Source organism: Schistocerca piceifrons, chromosome 2 (genome assembly GCF_021461385.2).
Source record: "Schistocerca piceifrons isolate TAMUIC-IGC-003096 chromosome 2, iqSchPice1.1, whole genome shotgun sequence".
NCBI classification, from domain to species: Eukaryota; Metazoa; Arthropoda; class Insecta; order Orthoptera; family Acrididae; genus Schistocerca; species Schistocerca piceifrons.
The window spans coordinates 743485349-743507962 of record NC_060139.1 but is presented as its reverse complement, the minus strand read 5'-3'; the positions used below and the strand labels follow the sequence as shown (position 1 = coordinate 743507962).

Below are 22614 nucleotides of genomic sequence, written 5' to 3'. Positions count from 1 at the left end.
CAGAGATATAGGTCTATAGTTTTGCACATCTGCTCGACGAGCCTTCTTGAAGACTGGGACTACCTGTGCTCTTTTCCAATCATTTGGAACCTTCCATTCCTCTAGAGACTTGCGGTACACGGCTGTTAGAAGGGGGGCGAGTTCTTTCGCGTACTCTGTGTAGATCCGAATTGGTATCCCGTCAGGTCCAGTGCACTTTCCTCTGTTGAGTGATTTCAGTTGCTTTTCTATTCCTTGGGCACTTATTTCGATGTCAGCCATTTTTTCGTTTGTGCGAGGATTTAGAGAAGGAACTGCAGTGTGGTCTTCCTGTGTGAAACAGCTTTGGAAAAAGGTGTTTAGTGTTTCAGCTTCACGCGTGTCATCCTCTGTTTCAATGCCATCATCATCCCGGAGTGTCTGGATATGCTGTTTGGATCCACTTACTGATTTAACGTAAGACCAGAACTTTCTAGGATTTTCTGTCAAGTCGGTACATAGTCTTTTACTTTCGAAATCACTGAACGCTTCACGCATAGCTCTCCTTACGCTAACTTTGACATCGTTTAGCTTCTGTTTGTCTGAGAGGTTTTTGCTGCGTTTAAACTTGCAGTGAAGCACTTTTTGCTTTCGCTGTAGTTTCCTAACTTTGTAGTTGAACCACGGTGGGTTTTTCCCGTCCCTCACAGTTTTCCTAGGCACGTACCTGTCTAAAGCGCATTTTACGATTGCCTTGAACTTTATCCATAAACACTCAACATTGTCAGTGTCGGAACAGAAATTCTCGCTTTGGTCTGTTAGGTAGTCTGAAATCTGCCTTCTATTACTCTACATCTACATCTACATTTATACTCCGTAAGCCACCCAACGGTGTGTGGCGGAGGGCACTTTACGTGCCACTGTCATTACCTCCCTTTCCTGTTCCAGTCGCGTATGGTTCGCGGGAAGAACGACTGTCTCAAAGCCTCCGTGCGCGCTCTAATCTCTCTAATTTTACATTCGTGATCTCCTCGGGAGGTATAAGTAGGGGGAAGCAATATATTCGATACCTCATCCAGAAACGCACCCTCTCGAAACCTGGCGAGCAAGCTACACCGCGATGCAGAGCGCCTCTCTTGCAGAGTCTGCCACTTTAGTTTGCTAAACATCTCCGTAACGCTATCACGGTTACCAAATAACCCTGTGACGAAACGCGCCGCTCTTCTTTGGATCTTCATCTCCTCCGTCAGATCGATCTGGTACGGATCCCACACTGATGAGCAATACTCAAGTATAGGTCGAACGAGTGTTTTGTAAGCCACCTCCTTTGTTGATGGACTACATTTTCTAAGCACTCTCCGAATGAATCTCAATCTGGTACCCGCCTTACCAACAATTAATTTTATATGATCATTCCACTTCAAATCGTTCCGCACGCATACTCCCAGATATTTTACAGAAGTAACTGCTACCAGTGTTTGTTCCGCTATCATATAATCATACAATAAAGGATCCTTCTTTCTATGTATTCGCAATACATTACATTTGTCTATGTTAAGGGTCAGTTGCCACTCCCTGCACCAAGTGCCTATCCGCTGCAGATCTTCCTGCATTTCGCTACAATTTTCTAATGCTGCAACTTCTCTGTATACTACAGCATCATCCGCGAAAAGCCGCATGGAACTTCCGACACTATCTACTAGGTCATTTATATATATTGTGAAAAGCAATGGTCCCATAACACTCCCCTGTGGCACGCCAGAGGTTACTTTAACGTCTGTAGACGTCTCTCCATTGATAACAACATGCTGTGTTCTGTTTGCTAAAAACTCTTCAATCCAGCCACACAGCTGGTCTGATATTCCGTAGGCTCTTACTTTGTTTATCAGGCGACAGTGCGGAACTGTATCGAACGCCTTCCGGAAGTCAAGAAAAATAGCATCTACCTGGGAGCCTGTATCTAATATTTTCTGGGTCTCATGAACAAATAAAGCGAGTTGGGTCTCACACGATCGCTGTTTCCGGAATTCATGTTGATTCCTACATAGTAAATTCTTGGTTTCCAAAAACGACATGATACTCGAGCAAAAAACATGTTCTAAAATTCTACAACAGATCGACGTCAGAGATATAGGTCTATAGTTTTGCGCATCTTCTCGACGACCCTTCTTGAAGACTGGGACTATCTGTGCTCTTTTCCAAACATTTGGAACCCTCCGTTCCTCTAGAGACTTGCGGTACACGGCTGTTAGAAGGGGGGCAAGTTCTATCGCGTACTCTGCGTAGAATCGAATTGGTATCCCGTCAGGTCCAGTGGACTTTCCGCTATTGAGTGATTCCAGTTGCTTTTCTATTCCTTGGACACTTATTTCGATGTCAGCCATTTTTTCGTTTGTGCGAGGATTTAGAGAAGGAACTGCAGTGCGGTCTTCCTCTGTGAAACAGCTTTGGAAAAAGGTGTTTAGTATTTCAGCTTTACGCGTGTCATCCTCTGTTTCAATGCCATCATCATCCCGTAGTGTCTGGATATGCTGTTTCGAGCCACTTACTGATTTAACGTAAGACCAGAACTTCCTAGGATTATCTGTCAAGTCGGTACATAGAATTTTACTTTCGAATTCACTGAACGCTTCACGCACAGCCCTCCTTACGCTAACTTTGACATCGTTTAGCTTCTGTTTGTCTGAGAGGTTTTTGCTGCGTTTAAACTTGGAGTGGAGCTCTCTTTGCTTTCGCAGTAGTTTCCTAACTTTGTTGTTGTACCACGGTGGGTTTTTCCCGTCCCTCACAGTTTTACTCGGCACGTACCTGTCTAAAACGCATTTTACGATTGCCTTGAACTTTATCCATAAACACTCAACATTGTCAGTGTCGGAACAGAAATTTTTGTTTTGATCTGTTAGGTAGTCTGAAATCTGCCTTCTATTACTCTTGCTAAACAGATAAACCTTCCTCCCCTTTTTTATATTCCTATTAACTTCCATATTCAGGGATGCTGCAACGGCCTTATGATCACTGATTCCCTGTTCTGTACATACAGAGTCGAAAAGTTCGGGTCTGTTTGTTATCAGTAGGTCCAAGATGTTATCTCCACGAGTCGGTTCTCTGTTTAATTGCTCGAGGTAATTTTCGGATAGTGCACCCAGTATAATGTCACTCGATGCTCTGTCCCTACCACCCGTCCTAAACATCTGAGTGTCCCAGTCTATATCTGGTAAATTGAAATCTCCACCTAAGACTATAACATGCTGAGAAAATTTATGTGAAATGTATTCCAAATTTTCTCTCAGTTGTTCTGCCACTAATGCTGCTTACTCTTGCTAAACAGATAAACCTTCCTCCCTTTTTTTATATTCCTATTTACTTCCATATTCAGGGATGCTGCAACGGCCTTATGATCACTGATTCCCTGTTCTGCGCTTACAGAGTCGAAAGTTCGGGTCTGTTTGTTATCAGTAGGTCCAAGATGTTATCTCCACGAGTCGGTTCTGTGTTTAACTGCTCGAGGTAATTTTCTGATAGTGCACTCAGTATGTCACTCGATGCTTTGTCCCTACCACCCGTCCTAAACATCTGAGTGTCCCAGTCTATATCTGGTAAATAGAAATCTCCACCTAAGACTATAACATACTGCGGAAATTTATGTGAAATGTATTCCAGATTTTCTCTCAGTTGTTCTACCACTAATGCTGCTGAGTCGGGAGGTCTGTAAAAGGAGTCAATCATTAACCTAGCTAAGTTGTTGAGTGTAACCTCCACCCATAATAATTCACAGGAACTATCCACTTCTACTTCACTACAGGATAAACTACTACTAACAGCGACAAACACGCCACACAGGTTGCATGCAATCTGTCCCTTCTAAACACCGTCTGTGCCTTTGTAAAAATTTCGGCAGAATTTATCTTTCTGTACCTATAACGATTTCAGCTTCAGTGCTTTCTATCAGTGCTTGAAGTTCCGGTACTTTACCAACGCAGCTTCGACAGTTTACAATTACAATACCGATTGCTGCTTGGTCCCCGCATGTCCTGACTTTGCCCTGCACTCTTTGAGGCTGTTGCCCTTTCTGTACTTGCCCGAGGCCATCTAACCTAAAAAACCGCCCAGTCGCCGCCACACAACCCCTGCTTCCCGTGTAGCCGCCTGCTGTGTGTAGTGGACTCCTGACCTATCCAGCGGAACCTAAAACCCCACCACCCTATGGCGCAAGTCGAGGAATATGCAGCCCACACAGTCGCAGAACTGTCTCAGCCTCTGATTCAGACCCTCCACTCAGCTCTGTACCAAAGGTCTGCAGTCAGTCCTGTCGATGATGCTGCAAATGGTGAGCTCTGCTTTCATCCCGCTAGCGAGACTGGCAGTCTTCACCAAATCAGATCGCCAGGAGCCAGAGAGGATTTTCTCCAATCCATAGCGACACAGATCATTGGTGCCGACATGAGCGACCACCTGGAGATGGGTACACCCTGTACCCTTCATGGCATCAAGAAGGACCCTTTCCACATCTGGAATGACTCCCCCCGGTATGCACACGGAGTGCACATTGGTTTTCTTCCCCTCTCTTGCTGCCATATCCCTAAGGGGCCCCATTAAGCGCCTGACGTTGGAGCTCCCAACTACCAGTAAGCCCACCCTCTGCGACCGCCTGGATCTTACAGACTGAGGGGCAACCTCTGGAACAAGACAAGCAGCCTTGTCTGGCCGAAGATCAGTATGAGCCGGAGACAAAGCCTGAAACCGGTTCATCAGACAAACTGGAGAGGCCTTCCGTTCAGCCCTCCGGAATGTCTTTTGCCCCCTGCCATACCTCGAGACGACCTCCCACTCAACCACGGGTGAGGGGTCAGCCTCAATGTGGGCAGTATCCCGGGCAGCCACAGCCATAGTCCGATAAGGGGATGTGTGGGACGAGCTGGCCGTCCCCGACAAACCCCTGTCCGGCCCCCTACAGTGATGTCCGTTGGCAACAGCCTTAAGCTGTGTGACCGAAGCCAACACTGCCTGAAGCTGGGAGCGAATGGATGCCAAATCAGTCCGCATCCGAACACAGCAGTCGCAGTCCCTGTCCATGCTAAATACTGTTGTGCAAAGAACGTCTGAACTCATCTACAGAGAGCACAAACAATTCGACACAAAATTTAAACGGTTATTAAAATACAAGATTACCTAGTAAATGCAGTTATGCTGCTACTTCCGCACTGCTGACACACTGCTCGGCGGCATAAGGAGACTAAGCGAATTTACACTCTTCAGGTACTAAAAGCGATGCTACAACTCTCAAATACTATAATACACCCGAAATTTATGAATTAAACAACGAAAATACCCAAAAACGCGCAAAGAAACTAAGAATTAAACTATGTAACAAATAAGTGAGCTAAGAGTATACGACTTGCTGCTGGCAGCTGCTTATCCAACGGCGGCAGGGAGCACACTGGCTGTGACCAACCGACACTGGCCGTTCAAAACAGAAACAGAAGACAGACGACTACGCGAATTTACACTATTCAGGTACTAAAACGCAGTGTGCATTTGTAAATGTAACTCTACATAAATGTTATCGAAATGCAAGTTGGTGTCACTTTTAGACATTTTATACTAGACACTGACTGGTTGACAAGAGAAAGAGATGGGGGTGTGGAGGTACAAAGCACAGCTGGGCTAGTTGATTTATTGTTAATTTGTTCATTGAAGCTGAAATCTGCTTGGCTGAACCGTTTTAATACTTACTAACACTTCACTGTGATTGGTTGAAAGAGGGGGCTGGGGTAGGGCGTAAAGCACAGTTGAGCAAGTTCTGCCATTTTGGATTTTTTGATTGAGTGGAGCTATGGTGAAGGGAGGGGAGTGGGTGGTGGGATGAGGAAGGGAGAGGGATTTTAATTCCCCATTAAAATATTTGGGTTTTTGGCCATCTCAGATTGTTGACTAGCTTCTTAATTTTCAAAAATACACTGTGTTCATTTGGAAACAGGAGAGGGGAGGGGGAACAGGCCATAAAGCACAACTGGGATAGTCTGATATTTTCTCATCAATTTTTAAATGTTCCACCAAAACAATCTTTGATTGCGTATATTTCTTGCCCTTTTTTGTTGATTTCCCACCATCCATCATCTCGGATGTGGCTGCAGCATCACAACTGTTACACAAACTACCAGTAGAAACTGCAACTATTGTTCCAGAAAGTGCATACCAAACCTACAGTCGTCGAAAGACATACATAAACATGAAACTTTAAATTTTAAATAATTAGCACCCTTGAAGTTAGTTAAAGAAATCCATCTATGTCCCATCGTTTAATGTTCAACAGTGCAATTTGTAACAGTTTTGCGGTATTTTCGTATAGTTTTAGGACTTTTTTCTTCCAGTATTCCAAATATCTACTTTTCTAAATCCTCATTCAGAACACAAGTAGAGACTTTTAATGTTTATCATTTACTACGTGATAGGACACAATGAATGTTCGACCCGTGGTCTAGGGGTAGCGTCTTTGATTCATAATCAAAACGTCTTCGGTCCCGGGTTCGATCCACGCCACTGCCTAAATTTTGATAAACAATCAGCATTGGCGGCCGAAGACTTCCGGCATAAGAAGACAGCCTCATTCTGCCAACGGCCTTGTCAAAGAGGGCGGAGGAGCGGATAGGGGTGGGAAATTGCCCCTAAAGGCGGAAGAATCAGCAATGATCAACGACATGAGGATGCAGAAGGCAATGGAAACCACTGCATTAAAGACAAGTAACGTGTATCCACAGGACATGTGGCCTGTAATTGAAGAAGTGTCATGATGATCTCTCCATTGGCAAAAGATTCCGGAATAGTCCCCCATTCGGATCTCCGGGAGGGGACTGCCAAGGGGGAGGTTACCATGAGAAAAAGATTGAATAATCAACGAAAGGGTAACGTTCTACGAGTCGGGGTGTGGAATGTCAGAAGCTTGAACGTGGTAGGGAAACTAGAAAATCTGAAAAGGTAAATGCAAAGGCTCAATCTAGATATAGTAGGGTTCAGTGAAGTGAAGTGGAAGGAAGACAAGAATTTCTGGTCAGATGAGTATCGGGTAATATCAACAGCAGCAGAAAATGGTATAACAGGTGTAGGATTCGTTATGAATAGGGAGGTAGGGCAGAGGGTGTGTTAGTGTGAACAGTTCAGTGACCGGGTTGTTCTAATCAGAATCGACAGCAGACCAACACCGACAACGATAGTTCAGGTATACATGCCGACGTCGTAAGCTGAAGATGAACAGATAGAGAAAGTGTATGAGGATATTGAAAGGGTAATGCAGTATGTAAAGGGGGACGAAAATCTAATTGTCATGGGCGACTGGAATGCAGTTGTAGGGGAAGGAGTAGAAGAAAAGGTTACAGGAGAATATGGGCTTGGGACAAGGAATGAAAGAGGAGAAAGACTAATTGAGTTCCGTAACAAGTTTCAGCTAGTAATAGCGAATACCCTGTTCAAGAATCACAAGAGGAGGAGGTATACTTGGAAAAGGCCGGGAGATACGGGAAGATTTCAATTAGATTACATCATGGTCAGACAGAGATTCCGAAATCAGATACTGGATTGTAAGGCGTACCCAGGAGCAGTTATAGACTCAGATCACAATATAGCAGTGATGAAGAGTAGGCTGAAGTTCAAGACATTAGTCAGGAAGAACCAATACGCAAAGAAGTGGGATACGGAAGTACTAAGGAATGACGAGATACGTTTGAAGTTCTCTAACGCTATAGATCAGCAATAAGGAATAGCGCAGTAGGCAGTACACTTGAAGAGGAATGGACATCTCTAAAAAGGGCCATCACAGAAGTTGGGAAGGAAAACATAGGTACAAAGAAGGTAGCTGCGAAGAAACCATGGGTAACAAAAGAAATACTTCAGTTGATTGATGAAAGGAGGAAGTACAAAAATGTTCCGGGAAAATCAGGAATACAGAAATACAAGTCGCTGAGGAATGAAATAAATAGGAAGTGCAGGGAAGCTAAGACGAATGGCTGCAGGAAAAATGTGAAGACATCGAAAAAGATATGATTGTCGGAAGGACAGACTCAGCATACAGGAAAGTCAAAACAACCTTTGGTGACATTAAAAGCAACGGTGGTAACATTAAGAGTGCAACGGGAATTCCACTGTTAAATGCAGAGGAGAGAGCAGATAGGTGGAAAGAATACATTGAAAGCCTCTATGAGGGTGAAGATTTGTCTGATGTGATAGAAGAAGAAACAGGAGTCGATTTAGAAGAGATAGGGGATCCAGTATTAGAATCGGAATTTAAAAGAGCTTTGGAGGACTTACGGTCAAATAAGGCAGAAGGGATAGATAACATTCCATCAGAATTTCTAAAATCGTTGGGGGAAGTGGCAACAAAACGACTATTCACGTTGCTGTGTAGAATATATGAGTCTGGCGATATACCATCTGACTTTCGGAAAAGCATCATCCACACAAATCCGAAGACGGCAAGAGCTGACAAGTGCGAGAATTATCGCACAATCAGCTTAACAGTTCATGCATCGAAGCTGCTTACAAGAATAATATACAGAAGAATGGAAAAGAAAATTGAGAATGCGCTAGGTGACGATCAGTTTGGCTTTAGGAAAAGTAAAGGGACGAGAGAGGCAATTCTGACGTTACGGCTAGTAATGGAAGCAAGGCTAAAGAAAAATCAAGACACTTTCATAGGATTTGTCGACCTGGAAAAAGCGTTCGACAATATAAAATGGTGCAAGCTGTTCGAGATTCTGAAAAAAGTAGGGGTAAGCTATAGGGAGAGACGGGTCATATACAAAATGTACAACAACCAAGAGGGAATAATAAGAGTGGACGATCAAGAATGAAGTGCTCGTATTAAGAAGGATGTAAGACAAGGCTGTAGCCTTTCGCCCCTACTCTTCAGTCTGTACATCGAGGAAGCAATGATGGAAATAAAAGAAACGTTCAGGAGTGGAATTAAAATACAAGGTGAAAGGATATGAATGATACGATTCGCTGATGACATTGCTATCCTGAGTGAAAGTGAAGAAGAATTAAATGATCTGCTGAACGGAATGAACAGTCTAATGAGTACACAGTATGGTTTGAAAGTAAATCGGAGAAAGACGAAGGTAATGAGAAGTAGTAGAAATGAGAACAGCGAGAAACTTAACATCAGGATTGATGGTCACGAAGTCAATGAAGTTAAGGAATTCTGCTACCTAGGCAGTAAAATAACCAATGACGGACGGAGCAAGGAGGACATCAAAAGCAGACTCGCTATGGCAAAAAAAGGCATTTCTGGCCAAGAGAAGTGTACTAATATCAAATACCGTCCTTAATTTGAGGAAGAAATTTCTGAGGATGTACGTCTGGAGTACAGCATCGCATGGTAGTGAAACATGGACTGTGGGAAAACCGGAACAGAAGAGAATCGAAGCATTTGAGATGTGGTGCTATAGACGAATGTTGAAAATTAGGTGGACTGATAAGGTAAGGAATGAGGAGGTTCTACGCAGAATCGGAGAGGAAAGGAATATGTGGAAAACACTGATAAGGAGAGGGGACAGGATGATAGGACATCTGCTAAGACATGAGGGAATGACTTCCATGGTACTAGAGGGAGCTGTAGAGGGCAAAAACTGTAGAGGAAGACAGAGACTGGAATACGTCAAGCAAATAAAGCAAATAATTGAGGACGTAGGTTGCAAGTGCTACTCTGAGATGAAGAGGTTAGCACAGGAAAGGAATTCGTGGCGGGTCGCATCAAACCAGTCGGTAGACTGAAGACCATAAAAAAAAGGACACAATGGAACAGGAACATTTATTTAAGTAAACGAACATAACTCAGGAAGGGTCACCACCCCTCACATGTCAGATAGGTTCGAAGCATCTATAGTTTTCTGTGTACACATTAGCACCACTAGTGCTACCGTAGTGGATTACGCCTATTTCAGCCTCTGGATGACGAAAGTGATGGAATGGCTTCTATATCACCCACCAAGTAGGGTACGATAGCGGTCAGGGGACAAGATATGCGGAAAACAGTACATCCTCCCCTCACACTCCGCACTGGGGCACTGATACTCCTTTGCTCTAGTCGATTTTAAAATTTTTCGTCTTAACGCCTTTGATTTTTTAAATATTTTTTTTTATTTTGCAATCGCCTGCAATCTTTGATGTTTTATTTTCCTCCAAAACGCAACTGCAGTACCACAACTGTAGCGCTGACTAGGAGGGAAAACTGAAATTGGTGTTTCAGAACATACAAATCGTGTCTGCTGATGATAATCTTGAAAAGTGTATATTTGGAATACTGGAAGAAAATCGGCTAAGTAGCAATATATTTCCCCAAAAGTGCTACAAACTGTAAACAAGGGCGACATGAATATATAGGCAGCTGTGTATTGATAGAGGATCATAAATTACATTAATTAAATAATTGGAATAACGTACTGTGTCATAAATTGTAGGATAACACTCATATGATTGTCCCATATCCATTGTACTGACAAAGTGGTTGTTTTTTGGGGTCATAAATCACAGAAATTCAACCTGCCATACCATTTATACATCACCCAATTGGCCTAGCAGTGTGTGTGTGTGGGGGGGGGGGGGGAGGGGGGGAGTGGCTAATGGATGGAGGAGGGGGATGTTAAGTGTCAATTGGAAATGGGTCAGAGAGATAAACATCTTGGATTGAAACAAATAAACGATAAGAGCAATGGTGCACAGCTTGTTAACATTAGGGTCGTAAATTACACGTTTACAATCACATCATTGATGTTATTTTCATTAGGAAGGATGCAGCTGGGCTCCTCAGAAAGGGGAGAGGGATGGGGGTAACATTAAAAGCGGCAGATGGTGTTTGTTTACATAAGGTCATAAATCAGTGCGCCGGAAAATGCTCCACCTCCCTAGTGTTCTATAGATCATATTTAAGATAAACGTTACGATGTGAAACGTGTCCCAAAGATAGACACATGTACGTATCTAAAAAGGAAAGAAGATAAAATTATTGATATGGCTATATGCTGAAAATTTACAGAGCTTTTTCTGGAAAAATAATTATTTTTCCTCAAGAATTACTCTGCGGCACAGAAACAACTGTTAAGGGGAAACATTTGTGATCTACATCTGAAAACTGTTGTTCTGTGTGCCAGACATTTTTCTTCTTTGGGTAGATTGTCAGTAGCTTAGGCTTTCCTCCGCTGTTATTGACATCAATTTAAATTGCAAGTTTACTTTTACCAATGACAAATTATTACATTTTCTTTGCACTGCGCATTTTCGAGGATTAAAATTCTATTATCTGGTGTCAAATAATATAATGGGTATGTACTGTGTGCATGATTTTGGGATATCCTGTGTAACATTATAGCAGCAGAAGACAAAAACAAAACACTATTGTAGTAGATAGCTTAAGATTTTGTGGAGGTTTGTGCCCTTTGGAGACACGTTCTGTCAGTAGATACCAGCATACCAGGATAACAGCCAAAATCAGTGAGCATGATCTTCGCAGACTACGTTAGCTTCTTTTTTACAGGCACTTAAGCGCTGTGATCGACATGATATACCACTGCAAGTGCGGCCAGATGAAACCATAACTGCATCTAAATCGACAGCAAATACACTGCTGGCCATTATAGTTGCAACATAACCCACTATCTATTACTTGAAAAAATACAACAACCAGCTATATTTTGTACATCTTTATTCATAGGATCCCGCATTTCGGCCTTTCCCCTATGTTCAGTTGGTATAATACATATTTCAAATTTTAAGTGACACATTGTTAAAAACATCAACTGCAACTTAGGTGCTGCAACCACCTTTCTATTCTACTTGTTGTTGCTCCAATATTCTGCATTTATCTGTAACGAATTGACGCATGGTGCAGGGAATGGCTATTGAATATCAATGTAGACAAGTGTAATGTGCTGCGAATACACAGAAAGAAAGATCTTTTATCATTTAGTTGGCACACCCACATCAGTGTCATTAACTGGTAATTTTTGAGGCCAACGGTTTGTTTAGCGTGGGGAGGAACCTAACATAAAAAAAATGACTACACAGTTCTCGCGTGTTGATTGTATTAGGTTGGTGCCTAAGTTAGTAGCGTTTTTCGGTAACTTTATTTAACACAACAGGTACACATAACAGAGACTTTACTCACCAATAATACTTTCTCTTCCACTGTTTATAACAGTCTGCCAACACGGGGATAACTTTTCTATTCCGCTACTGTAGAAATAACAAGGTTTTGAGACGAAGAACTCGTCGAATCATATTCACAGCGCTTTTTCATCCGGAGAGGAAATTCCTTGAAAGTTGTTCGTTTTTCTATTTTTCTAATCATCAGTCTTTTGAGTGGATTGATGCGACTCGCCACGAATTTGCCAACCTCTTTATCTCAAAGTAGCACTTGCAACCTACATCCTCAATTATTTTCTGGATGTATTCAAAAATGGTTCAAATGGCTCTGAGCACTATGGGACTTAACTACTGAGGTCATCAGTCCCCTAGAACTTAGAACTACTTAAACCTAACTAACCTAAGGACATCACACACATCCATGCCCGAGGCAGGATTCGAACCCGCGACCGTAGCGGTCACGCGGTTCCAAACTGACGCGCTTAGAACCGCACGGCCACACCGGCCGGCTCTGGATGTATTCAAATCTCTGTCTACCCTCTACAGCTCCCTCTAGTACCATGGAAGTTGTTCCCCAATGTCTTAACAGATGTCATATCATCCTGTCCCTTCTCCTTGTCAGTGTTTTCCACATGTCCCTTTCCTCTCACTTTCCGTGCAGAATCTCCTCATTTTTTATCTTATCAGTCAAACTGACTTACAGCGTTCTTTCGTAGCACCACATACCAAATCACTCGATTCTCTTCCTTTTTTCCCAAAGTCCTTGTTTCACTACCATATAATGCTGTGCTCCAAACTTATATGTTAAGAAAAATGAAATCAAATGAGCGTGTGCCACTTTTGGTCGGGAGGCCCCATCCGGGGAAGTTCGGCCACCGAGCGCAAGTGTTATTTGCGACTTGCGTGCCGGTGATGAGATGAAATGACGAAGAGGACAACACAACACCCAATCCGCGAGCGGAGAAAATCTCCAACACGGCCGGAAATCGAACCCAGGCCCGCTGCATGGGAGGCAAGCACGTTACCACGTAGCTAGGCAGGCGGACATTTTAAGAAATTTATTCCTCCAATTAAGGCTTGTGGTAGATACCAATAGACTTTTCTAGGCCAGGAATGCCCTTTTTTGCCAGTGCTAGTCTGTTTTTGATGACCTCCATGTTCCGTCCGTCATTGGTTATTTTGCTGCCTAGGCAACGGAATTCGTTAACTTTGCCTACTTCTTAGCCATCAGTCCTGATTTTAAGTTTCTCGCGATTCTCACTCCTGCTACTTTTCATTACTTTCGATTTACTCTCAATCTATATTTGGCACTGATTAGAGCGTTCATACCATTCAGTAAATCCTGTAATTCTTCTTCACCTTCACTGAGGATAGCAATGTCATCAGCAATCTTATCACTGATGAATTTTAATTCGATTCTTGAACCTTTCTTTTATTTCCGTCATAACTTCTTCGATGTATATATCGAGTAGTAGCCGCAAAACACTACATTCCTGTCTTAATCCCTTTTTTATCCGAGCATTTCGTTCTTGGTCGTCCACTCCTATTATTCCCTCTTGGCTCTTGTACTTATTTTATACTACCTGCCTTTCCCTATAGCTTACCCCTGTTTTTCTCAGAATTTCGAAAATCTTGCATTATTTAACATTGTCGAATGCTTTTGCCATGTCGACAAATCCTATGAACGGGTCTTGATTTTTCTGTGGTCTTGTTTCCACTGTCAATCGCAACGTCAGAATTGCTTTTCTGGTACCTTTACATTTCCTGAAGCTAAACTGATCGTCATCTAACACATCCCCAATTTTCTCTTCCATTCTTCTGTATATTACTTTTGTCAGCAACTTGGATGCATGAACTGCTAAACTGATTGTGCGATAATTCTCGCCCTTGTCATCTCTTGCAGTCTTCTGAACTGTGTGGATGATAGTTTTTCGAAAGTCAGATGGTATGTCGCCTGACTCAATACGTTCTGCACACCATCGTGGATAGTCGTTTTGTTGCCACTTCTCCCAATGATTTTAGAAATTCTGATGGAATGTTATCTATCCCTTGCGCCTTATTTGATATTCAATTCTCCAAACCTCTTTTAAATTCTAATTCTGGTACTGGATCCCCTGTCTCTTCTAAATCGACTCCTGTTTCTTCTTCTATTACATTAGACAAATCTTCCCCCTCATTGAGGCCGCCAATGTACTCTTTCCACCTATCTGCTCTCCCCTCTGCATTTAACAGTGGAATTTCTGTTGCACTCTTAATGTTACCAGCCTTGCTTTTAATTTCACCGAACGTTGTTTCGACTTTCCTATATGCTGAATCAGTCCACAAGATAATAATTTCTTTTTCGACTTCTTCATATTTTTCACACAGCCATTTCGTCTGAGCTTCCCTGAGCGTCCTATTTATCTCATTCCTCGGTGACTTGTATTTCTGTATTCCTGAATTTACCTGAACATTTTTGCACTTCCTTCTTTCATCGATCAGCTGAAGTATTTCTTCTGTTATCCATGGTTTCTTCGCAGTACCTATGTTTTTCTTTCCAACTTCTGTGATTGCCCTTTTTAGAGATGTCTATTCCTCTTCAATTCCACTGCTTATTGACCTATTCCTTCTTGCGGTATCTACAGCCTTAGAGACCTTGAAGCATATGTCGTCATTCCTTATTACTTCTGTACCCACTTCTGTGCGTATTGATTCTTCCTGACTAATCTCTTAAACTTCAGCCTCTTCTTCATCACTAATATATTGTGATCTGAGTCTATCTCTGCGCCCGAGTGCACCTTACCATCCAGTATCTGACTTCGTTATCTCTGTCTCACCATCATATAATCGAACTGAAATCTTGACGTATCACCCGGCCTTTTCCAAGTATACCTTCTCCTCTTATGATTCTTGAGCAGAATATTCGGTATCACCAGCTGAAATTTATTATAGAACTCAATTAGTCTTCCTTCTCTCTCAGTCCTTGTCCGTTATTCGATACAGAGCGGAAAAGATGAAAATCTGAGGGAACAAGAGCAGATGAATAAGGTGAGTGCGGTATTACTTCCCAATCCAGTTCTTGTATAGTGTCTTTTGTCAGTCTAGCAGAACGTAGGCGGCTGTTATCGTGGACAAACATCACTTCACGCAGTCTTCCTGGTCGTTGTTCTTGGATTGCATTGCAAGACGTCTCAGTTGTTGACAATGAACGTCAGCAGTCGTGGTTAAAGCCTGGGGAACCAATTCGTAGAACACCACACTGTCTCTGTTTCACCAGATTCATAACATTATCCTTTGCGGATGTGCACAGGTCTTTGTATGGGACGTTGTTGCCTTATTTGGACTCAGCATTTAATTCAGTTTTCTTATGTTAACTTAAAGACACCAGTTCTTGTCACGCGTAACGATACAGGTTAGCAATGCTCGATGTTGTTCACGAGTCAACTGATGACGAGCAAGCAGAGATGCACATATGGCCACCCACAGATTTTTGTGATTTTGGCTTAGCGCATGCGGTAACCACACAACCGATTTTTGAACCTTCCCCATTGCATGCAAATATCGCACGATGGTGGCATGATCAGAGTTCATCACACTTACTAGTTCTCGAGTACACTGACGAGGATCATTGTGGTTTATTGCATTTAAACGATCTTCATCAAACCCCGAAGGTCTTCTTGAACGTGGAGAATCACTAATGTCGATACCACACTCCTTAGATTAGACTAGATTCAGTTTTCCTTGCATATACTCAAAAATTAGGTGATTCTCGTGGGTGTGGAACATTTCCGAAAGTATAACATAAAAAACATAGAACATTTGAAAATAACACCCACTTCCCTGATCATTTGTCAGGAGATTGTAAAAATATGCCAGTACATTACAGTAAACTGGAACTGCTAATATTTACAGAATTAATACACTGTCACAATGAAACGTAGTTACGCACTTTTAATAAATTTATCATACATAGAGCACCTAATCTTGACTATTGTGACCAAGTGCTGTCAAAATTGAAATCTAACAGACATTTTTACTTAAGCTTATGTAACAGTCCCTGTTAAGATATTCATCTGTAGATGAATATCTTAGTAGAAGTTGTTGCCTACCAAAAAGTTTTTCAAACTTGATCTGGAACCAAGTTTTTAATAGTTGCTGGCAGTTTATAGAAGATGTGTGTTCCTGAATATTTGACAAATTTTTGGACCAAAGTAAATGAATTTAAGTTTTTATGTATGTTGTTCTTATTCCTAGTATTAACACTATGTCTTGATCTATTAGTTGAAAAAATAGACATGTTATGTGAAACAAATTTCATTAAGGAATAATTACACTAAGATTCAGTGGTTAGAATACCCAGTTCCTTGAACAGGTTTCTACATGGTGTTCTTGAATTTACACTACAAATGAGTCTTATTACACGCTTTTACACTCTAAAGAATTTTTCTTGCCTTGACAGGTTACCCCAAAACATAATCCCATACGGCATAAAGCAGCCAAAGTGTGCAAGTTTTTTATATTTGTATCTCCTATATCTGAAGTCATTCGCATTCCAAATACAGACTTCTTTAGGCGATTCAGCAATTCTGTAATATGCCCTTCCAACTAAATTTATTATCAAGTGGTAATCCCAGAAATTTAATACTGCCAACCTCATCTATCTGCTTGTCCTCGTATGCTATACATGTTCTGAACAGAAATCTCTTACAGTTTCTGAAATGCATATAATGGGACTTTTCACAGTTTAATGATAGTTAATAAACTTTAAACTATTTATTAATTTCAGTGAAAATTTGATTAGGAGCCATTTTTGAACCTGTACTTAGCTTGCTATTTATTGCAGTGTTTGTATCATCTGCAAACAAAACAAGCTTAGCATCTGGCATCGTAACAGGCAAGATGTCGTTAGCATATACAAGAGAAAGCAATGGACCCAAGATTGAACCTTGAGGAACACCATATGAAATTAATTCCCAATCAGATGAAGACTGGTTGCTTACTCCACAGATGTTTTGCAATGACAGCCTTTGTTTTCTGTTAGTTAGATAAGACTTGAACTATTTTACGGCACTGTCAGTGACACCATAATATTGTAATTTACTTAAGATAATGCTGTGATTTACACATCAAAGGCTTTTGACAGGTCACAGAAAATGCCAGTAGCCTCTAATTTTTTATCTAATGAGTTAACTGCATTCACACTGTACATGTAACTAGCCTTCTCTATATCAAAACTCTTAAGAAACCCAAATTGTGACTTGGACAATATATTATTTCCTGTCAGATGCTTAAGAAGACTCTTGTACACAACCTTTCCAAACAATTTTGAAAAAGCTGGAAGAAGTGTAATTGGTCTCTTTATCCCCCTTCTTGTAAAAAAGGTTACCTTCAGAAGACGAGCATTTTAGCCAGTATGGAAATGCTCCACTGGTAAAAGACTAATTACACAAATAACTTAAAACAGAACTCAACTCACATAAATACCCTTTAATTAACTTTGGTACCATATTATCATAACTGCTAGAATACTTCGATTTTAAGGATTTTATGATGGATGCTAATTCTTTGGGAGAAGTGAGTGTCATTTCCATTTTGCTGAAATTATTTGTAGAGACTGGTCTCAGATATTCCATTGCACTGTTTATTAAATCTGATAACCCCAAGCTGTCAGTAACAGAAATAAAGTACTTGGTTAAAATGTTTGCAACACTATATGCACCTGTTACTGATGTCTCACTTATTTTTAGAGATGTCTGTTCCTTTTCCTTTTTGGCCCCACTTGTCTCTGACTTCACTATATCCCATATAGTTTCTTTTGTTCCCTGATGTAACTATTTTTTCTCATAGTAAAGCTGCTTAGATTTCTGGATTACCTGCTTAAGTGTTTTGCAGTCTTCTTTGTAATGCATTACAATGGTACCATCGGAGCTGTTCTTAGATAGTAGATACAGTCTCCTATTTGTCCCACATGATATCTTTATTTCTTCTGTAATCCATGGTTTATTTTTAGACTTCTGTTTGATTTGAGTTACCTTTAGAGGAAAACAATTTTCAGAAGAGGAAGTAACTTTATTAACAAATGCTTCATATTTTCCATTTGAGTCAGAAGTACTGTGAACATCTATCATCCAGTTCATGTCTTTGAGCAGCCTCCTAAAATTCTCAAGTTTGACTGATTTATTACTCCCCTGTATTCAGATTTAACAGATTTTTTATCCTAACAAGTTTCAAAATTTAACACAAGATGCTGCATGCCATGATCAGTGAGCTCATTTACTATTGGTTTTGTGACATGAGTTTTTTTTCCTAGATTTTTCTACAAAGATATTATCAATAGCAATCTCAGAGCTTTTATGTACCCTAGTTCCAAAGTTCAGAGTAGGAATTAAATTGAATGACAATGTTGCTGATAGCTATAATTGTTCACTGAGAGCGCTTTTCAATAAATACGCTCTAAAATCACCAGTCATCACTATTTCCTTCTTTTTTACTGTGTGATGGGACAAGAGAGATTCCAGATTTTTTATGAAGAGGTTAAAGTTTTCTGAAGGTGCTTTGTAAAAAATTACTATTATAAAGGACTGGTAGTGACATACTATTCTGTGGCGCAAGCTTCAAGTGCTGCTCTGGGCAAAATTTATTAATATCACTCTTCTTGAAATAAACACAGTTTCTGACAAATGTGGCAACTCCACCTTTCTCCATTTTTCTCTACAGAAGTAAGAGGGTAACTTAAATCCTGTAACACTTAACATATCTACACCACTGGTCACATGATGTTCAGTGGGGCAGATTATATCAGTTCGTTTGCTCAACTCTAATTCTTCACCTCAAATAAGCAATTCATCAAGCTTACCCTTCGGTCCTCGAATATTCTGATGCAATAAGGATAAGTGAGTTTTTACACTGGCTGAGTTACCAAATGGATGAACCTAATTTTTCTGTCAGTTTCTGAACATCTCCAGTTTCAATTAAGGGCTGTTAGCATGAACTGCATACATAATAATTTGCTTTTTGGTTGCCTCTTTTATGAATGTAATGTCATTTTCAGCTTATCTCTGATCATCTTTTGTTTCTTTCCTCCCTGCCCCAAAAAGCTGCTGTTCTGTCACTTGTAGAGACTGATACTTTACCACATGCGATAGTGATCCCCACCTTAAGTAATTTGCTTATCCCATGTAGTTTTCCCTCCTCTTTCCTGCTGAGGTGAAGCTCATATAGTCCCACCTATTGATAGGGTCAATAGGAACCACACCAATATGAAATCTCATACCTGATCCAGGTGTGGGGCGGCGAATATGTTGTAAAAATAAATTGCTGTATAAATGCTTGCATGTTGAATCAGTTTCTGGATTTTAGAATGTTGTTAATGCTGTCTTTCGCCGTTCTCAACACTGGCTCTCTATTTACTTTTTAGCACCCAGAAAGTGATTTAACAAAACGTGAAGCCTGTAATTAGAGTTCCTAGTGCCCACTTCATCTGAGAATACAATTATAGCTGCAGCTTATAGCTCTGAGGAATTAGGAGACTGTCCGGGATTTCTAATCAAAAACGATTTTCCAAAATAGTTGAGTATATTCTGAAGTTCACTGATAAAAAAAAACACAAGTATCCTTTCAACCTAACTAACAGAGCAGTTCAGAGCCTAATGCGCTGATGCAACTATAAATGTCCGAATTAAATGTTGAAATGAATGCTCGCCATAATTTGATGAGAGTATTTCATCAAACGCCACGCTAAATAATTGGTAGAATGTCTGTCCCGCGACGGCACGTGAAAATACGACAATACGCAAACTGAAGCTAGTTAATGAAAATCATCCCAGAATTAACACTTCACTTGAAATGATTTCATGGTTCCGCGTATCTCTAGTAACTTAATACGGCACCCGAGGCTGTTTGTCGCAGTGATACCGATGCGACGCGACTCCCGACACAGATGGGGTGTTCTTCAGCGTCTGGAGGGAACTGGGGCCTTGCTTCCTCATTCAGCGTTCTTATATATAAAGCCGCGGTGCGGATGGCTAAGGGAACGCCTGATCAAATCGGCTCTCCCGACTAGCCGCTGGGCTAGTAACGCACCACTTCAAGTTACATAATAATTTATAGCTTCTTTTGCTGATGGCCGATGAAGCTCTTAATTTAAACGTGCATTCAGCACACAGGTAGGTATTGATAATAAAATTTTGACGTGGCTAAGTTAAATATTTTGGGCGAGAGAATTAATTTAATTACACTGCACGCAGTAGATGAGCTCTGAACTGGCCCTTTTGAGATCCGCTATCGCTATAATTTTGTAGGTATTCAAAAGAAACTTTTCACATCTTCATAGTCATAGCGGACCTCCAACCTATTTAAATCTAAACATCCTAGCCTTATTTATTAGCCTACTTAATCTATCTTGCTTCCTTCAGTTTTGATACGAAAACCAGAAAATCATGAATTTCCACTAAAATCTTAATTTGTGAAATCCAAAGTACTGTTTTTATTAAATCATTATGAAAGATGAATCTAAATATAAATTTTGAAGTCTCTAGCTCTTTTCTGTTGCGCCAATGATTTTTTCAGAAAAACGTCCAAATTTCGAAAATGGCTGAAGTTATCGAACTGATATTTAACACACATTAATTTAGTATTATTCCTGACATGCTAGAAAAGTTTTAGGTCATTTGCTTGATTTTTAAGGCATTGCGCAACATTTATGACGTCAGAGCTAGTTACAGCAGACTGGCTGGCACACAATGGAAATTGATGTGAATTTACTACAGCGTGAGTAGGCTGCTTCCCTACACAGGCAGCCGTTCCACCTCTAAATTAATTCTCCTAACAGATGGGTTTAAAAGAGCCCAGTCATGGTGCCTCAGAACAAACACAAGATCAACACCAATATGTCTCGTCGCTGAAGCTTTCTTCACCAGGTCACTCTCAGTTGATAATTAGGGTCCCTGTCTATGCTGTTGTCTGCCCCACCCACTATCACCACGGTGTCTTCCTTTGTGAAGTCCTTGCAGAGTGAACCTACACCCTTAACATGAGAAAATCAATAACTTTCTGTGCTCTGTCGAATGACGTTATCCCCATACGGGACGCAAATGTTTCTGACTGCCTCCACAGCTGTCAACTCTCTATTGAACTCAAACAGAAGACTATGTCGGAAGTGTTTCGATTTCTCCACTTGGCACTCCACTTTCTAGCGTCCACAGCTCCACTCACTATCTCCAAATGACAAACTGACAACACGTAAACTCAAGTAGCAACAGTGAACTACAAATAAAAACTGACAGTCGACAAATAAATCCATAGCAACTGGAATACCACCATGCAAAACAAGAAAGCTTTGAACTTTTGCACAAACCTAACATTAATATCACTGATAATCGATAATTAAACCTCACACACATAGCTCAGCCGGCCCTCACACGATCAGGAGGAAATGTTTTGCAATCCACTCCTGCCGTCGATAGAGTTGTCAAACAATCACATATCACTACTAAAGCTCGTTCAACTAGGCCACAGAAGTTAACACGAAACGTTTCGCTGATTGGCGAGGTTGTTACAGAACAGGAAAATTCGGACTGGCAAAGGATATGGAAGAAAATTGGCCGTTTTGTCTTCAGAGGAACCATTAAGACATTTACGTTAAGTAATTAAGGAAACCCATGTAAAACCTAAACCTCATGGGAATGGCAGGAATTTTAATCACTGTCCTAAGGATTGTAGGCCAGTGTCTTACCCATAAATCTTCTACCTCAACTTTTCCATAAACGAGCATTTTCTTCCGCGATACAGAATTTCATAGATGATAACGGCATGTTCAAACATAGTAATGACAGTGAGTTCGAAATCGTCAGTTTTGACGTTTAAAATCTACTCTGATTTCCATTATTTTGCAGAGGAGAAAGGTTTGATACAGATTCGTCATATGGCAAAGAAAATTTATTGTCAACACTAATGCTTTGGTTTTCCTTGTTTCAGGTTAAGCAATGGGCCGAAAAAGTCGATCAACGCGTACTGTTGACGACGATAGCGTCGGGATTGTGCACTCGTCTAGCTTCAGTTTCACAACTGCAATACCCAAATCGTACAGTGTTCACAATAAATTAAATAAAGTTTCACAGTTTTCAGTGTTTCATTGGCGCTCCGTTCCTGTGGTCAACTGTGTTTCAAATAAATGTCAATGGGAAGTCTGTACGAATCCATACATATTATAGTTATGTAAGTAAGTTTGTTCCACATCTCCTCCTACACCATTGGATCGATTTAGAACAAATTTTGTACACATCACGTATCACTTACTGATGGAAGAGAACCATTGTGACGTAAGAACCACCCACCTCTCAAAAGAGGGGGGCCGGGGAGGTTAGGAGATAGACGCAGGTCATGAGGAAGGACAGTGGGAGGGGGAGCGCGAAATGGATTGCACGGGAAGAGGAGGAGATGGGCAGAGAAAAAAGAGAGGAGGAGATTAAGAGGGAGGGGAGAATGGACAGAAAGAGGGAGGAGGAAAAGATAGACAGAGAGTGGGGGAAGGGAGCAGAACAGAGC

General features: G+C 41.1%; 1 protein-coding gene across 2 annotated transcripts in view; it reads left to right on the top strand.

Annotated features, from left to right (window-relative positions):
- LOC124777655 overlaps nucleotides 1-22189 on the top strand; it is a 212112-nt gene extending 189923 nt beyond the window's left edge. For both annotated transcript variants that reach the window (XM_047253136.1, XM_047253135.1), the window contains one exon: nucleotides 22045-22189. In XM_047253136.1, coding sequence (XP_047109092.1) covers nucleotides 22045-22049 — 5 coding nt within the window. In that variant the 3' untranslated portion in view covers nucleotides 22050-22189. The remainder of the gene's footprint in view (nucleotides 1-22044) is intronic.
- Nucleotides 22190-22614: the final 425 nt, after the last annotated feature.